This window comes from Ictalurus punctatus, chromosome 6 (assembly GCF_001660625.3).
Source record: "Ictalurus punctatus breed USDA103 chromosome 6, Coco_2.0, whole genome shotgun sequence".
In the NCBI taxonomy this organism is placed as follows: domain Eukaryota; kingdom Metazoa; phylum Chordata; class Actinopteri; order Siluriformes; family Ictaluridae; genus Ictalurus; species Ictalurus punctatus.
This window is the reverse complement of record NC_030421.2, coordinates 3,552,501-3,555,000: the sequence shown is the minus strand read 5'-3', so window position 1 is coordinate 3,555,000 and position 2,500 is coordinate 3,552,501. Positions and strand designations below refer to the sequence as shown.

Genomic DNA, 2,500 nt, shown 5'->3' with positions numbered 1-2,500 from the left:
GTTATTTAAAGTTGTACAGTGATATCTGGCGCTTTACTGGAGCCTGGGAGTCTGTGTTTTAATTATTACCTCTGATGTTTACATTGAATAAAAATCTGTTAGATTTCAGTTGAAATTATTTATAATTATAATAACTTTTTGTCATTTCAGTCAGCGCAAGAAAATGTGTAAGATTGCTGATCCTCATGGCTATACTTCACTTTCAGAACCATGGCTTTTATTTTATTTTTATTATTAAAAAGCCCCTGACTTAATTTTATATTACATTACATTACATCATAGCATTTGGCAGACGCCCTTATCCAGAGCAACTTACAATGATCTCACTTACACAACTGAGCTGATGAGGGTTAAGGGCCTTGCTCAAGGGCCCAATAGAGGCAGCTTGGCATCTCTGGGATTTGAACTCAAAACCTTCTGATCAGAAGTCCAAAGTCTTAACCGCTGCGCTACCGCTTCCCTAGTCGATCAAAGGAATAAACAAACAAACAAATTGATTACTGCTATAAGACATGGACTTGAAGGATGTGGCTGTTAGGCAGCTGATCCCGAGTATAACTCAACGTCAAGGCTTACGTTAAACGGGATGATCTAACATCTTATCCTGCTTGCCTTTCTTTGCACTGGTTGCCTTTTTTAAATACACTTACTTGCGAACCAACATCTAGCTTCAGTTTTTAGGTTATGAGCCTGTACATGTTCTCTGAGTACCTTCAGCTGTTTTGCAAGTGAATATGATCTGAGATCCTGCCAAATGACTAAATGGAGAAAATAAAATGTCTGTGAGAGTTTGGTGCCAAAGTGTGTGCAGGTGGGAACGCGGCTGGTGCTCTGAATCGTTCTGCCCAAAGGCATACTGTTTATTTTTTGCCAAGTCTGTCTGCTGGGCTTCTGGCAACTGCTGTTAAACAGACTGCTCGCACCCTCGTCTTCCTCTCAGATGACAGAACGGAGGAGAGGAGAGTTTATGTTGGCACAGCTCCAGCCCAGCTTTGATATATATATATATATGTATGTATGTATGTGTGTGTGTGTGTGTGTGTGTGTGTGTGTGTGTGAAAGATATACAGTTAAAGGTGACTTTAATGAGAGGAAGTTAAGAAGTGTAAATGAGCAAGTTTCTCACTGCTTTTCTCCAGACGTTATGTGCTTGTGTAAAGCAGTATTGAGTCCTCTGTTGGCACGACTCTGAAGGTTTGACCTTCTCCACGTCTTTCTTTTCTCTCCGTCTCTCTGTGTGCAGGATGCGGGCAGTCAGCAGATCGGGTTTCTCTTAGGCAGCTGTGGCGTGACTCTGGCTTTAACTACTGATGTGTGTCAGAAAGGCCTTCCTAAAGCTCACACTGGAGAGGTGGCCACGTTTAAAGGTCAGTACCAAAACACCAAAACAGACACAAAAACAAAAGATTTCTTTCCGATTCAGAATAATTTGAATGGCTCAGAGTCATATTTAGTCGTTTGGAATCATGCTGAGTCATTCAAAGTCATTCAGAGTCTTTCTGAGTGTTTCTGAGTCATTCAGAGTCTTTCTGAGTCATTCAGAATGATTCTGATTCATTTTGAACCGGCTGGAGTAATTCATTCACAGTCTCATTCATTCAGGGTGGTTCAGGAGTCATTCAGAGTCTTTCTGGGTAATTCAGAGTCTTTCTGAGTCATTCAGAGTCATTCAGTATGATTCTGATTCACTTCGAACCGGCTGGAGTAATTCATTCAGTCTCATTAATTCATGGTGGTTCAGGAGTCATTCAGTCATTCAGAGTCTTTCTGAGTTATTCTGAGTCATTCAGAGTCTTTATGTTATTCAGAGTCTTTCTGAGTCATTTTGAGTCATTCAGAATGATTCTGATTCATTTTGAACCGGCTGGAGTAATTCATTCACAGACTCATTCATTCAGGGTGGTTCAGGAGTCATTCAGAGTCTTTCTGAGTAATTCACATTCTTTCTGAGTCATTGAGAGTCATTCTGAGTCATTGAGAGTCATTCTGAGTCATTCAGAGTCTTTCTGAGTCATTCAGAGTCATTCAGAATGATTCTGATTCATTTCGAACCGGCTGGAGTAATTCATTCAATCTCATTAATTCACGGTGGTTCAGGAGTCATTCAGAGTCTTTCTGAGTCATTCAGAGTCTTTCTGAGTCATTCAGAGTCTTTCTGAGTCATTCAGAGTCTTTCTGTCTTTCTGAGTCATTCAGAGTCATTCAGAGTCATTCAGAGTCATTCTGAGTCGTTCTGAGTCATTCAGAGTCTTTCTGAGTCATCCAGAATGATTCTGATTCATTACGACCGGTTGGAGTAATTCATTCACAGTTTCATTCATTCATGGTGGTTCAGGAGTCATTCAGCAACATTTAGAATAATTCTCATCATCATTTAGAGACCTCCTGAAATGCTCATATTTATTCAGAATTATCTTACGTCATCCGGAATTATCCTGAATCGATTAGAATGAATCGGATTCATTCACAATCAGCCGGAATCATTCGTTCGCAGTTATTC

General features: G+C 40.2%; 1 protein-coding gene across 6 annotated transcripts in view; it reads left to right on the top strand.

The window, feature by feature from the left end:
- Positions 1-2,500, top strand: part of dip2a (disco-interacting protein 2 homolog A) — a 136,223-nt gene that overhangs the window by 106,027 nt on the left and 27,696 nt on the right. For all 6 annotated transcript variants that reach the window (XR_008396525.1, XM_053680719.1, XM_053680720.1 and 3 more), the window contains one exon: positions 1,244-1,367. Coding sequence is in view for 5 of the 6 variants with exons in the window: in XM_053680719.1 (XP_053536694.1) it covers positions 1,244-1,367 (124 nt within the window). In the remaining variant the exon portion in view is untranslated. The remainder of the gene's footprint in view (positions 1-1,243; positions 1,368-2,500) is intronic.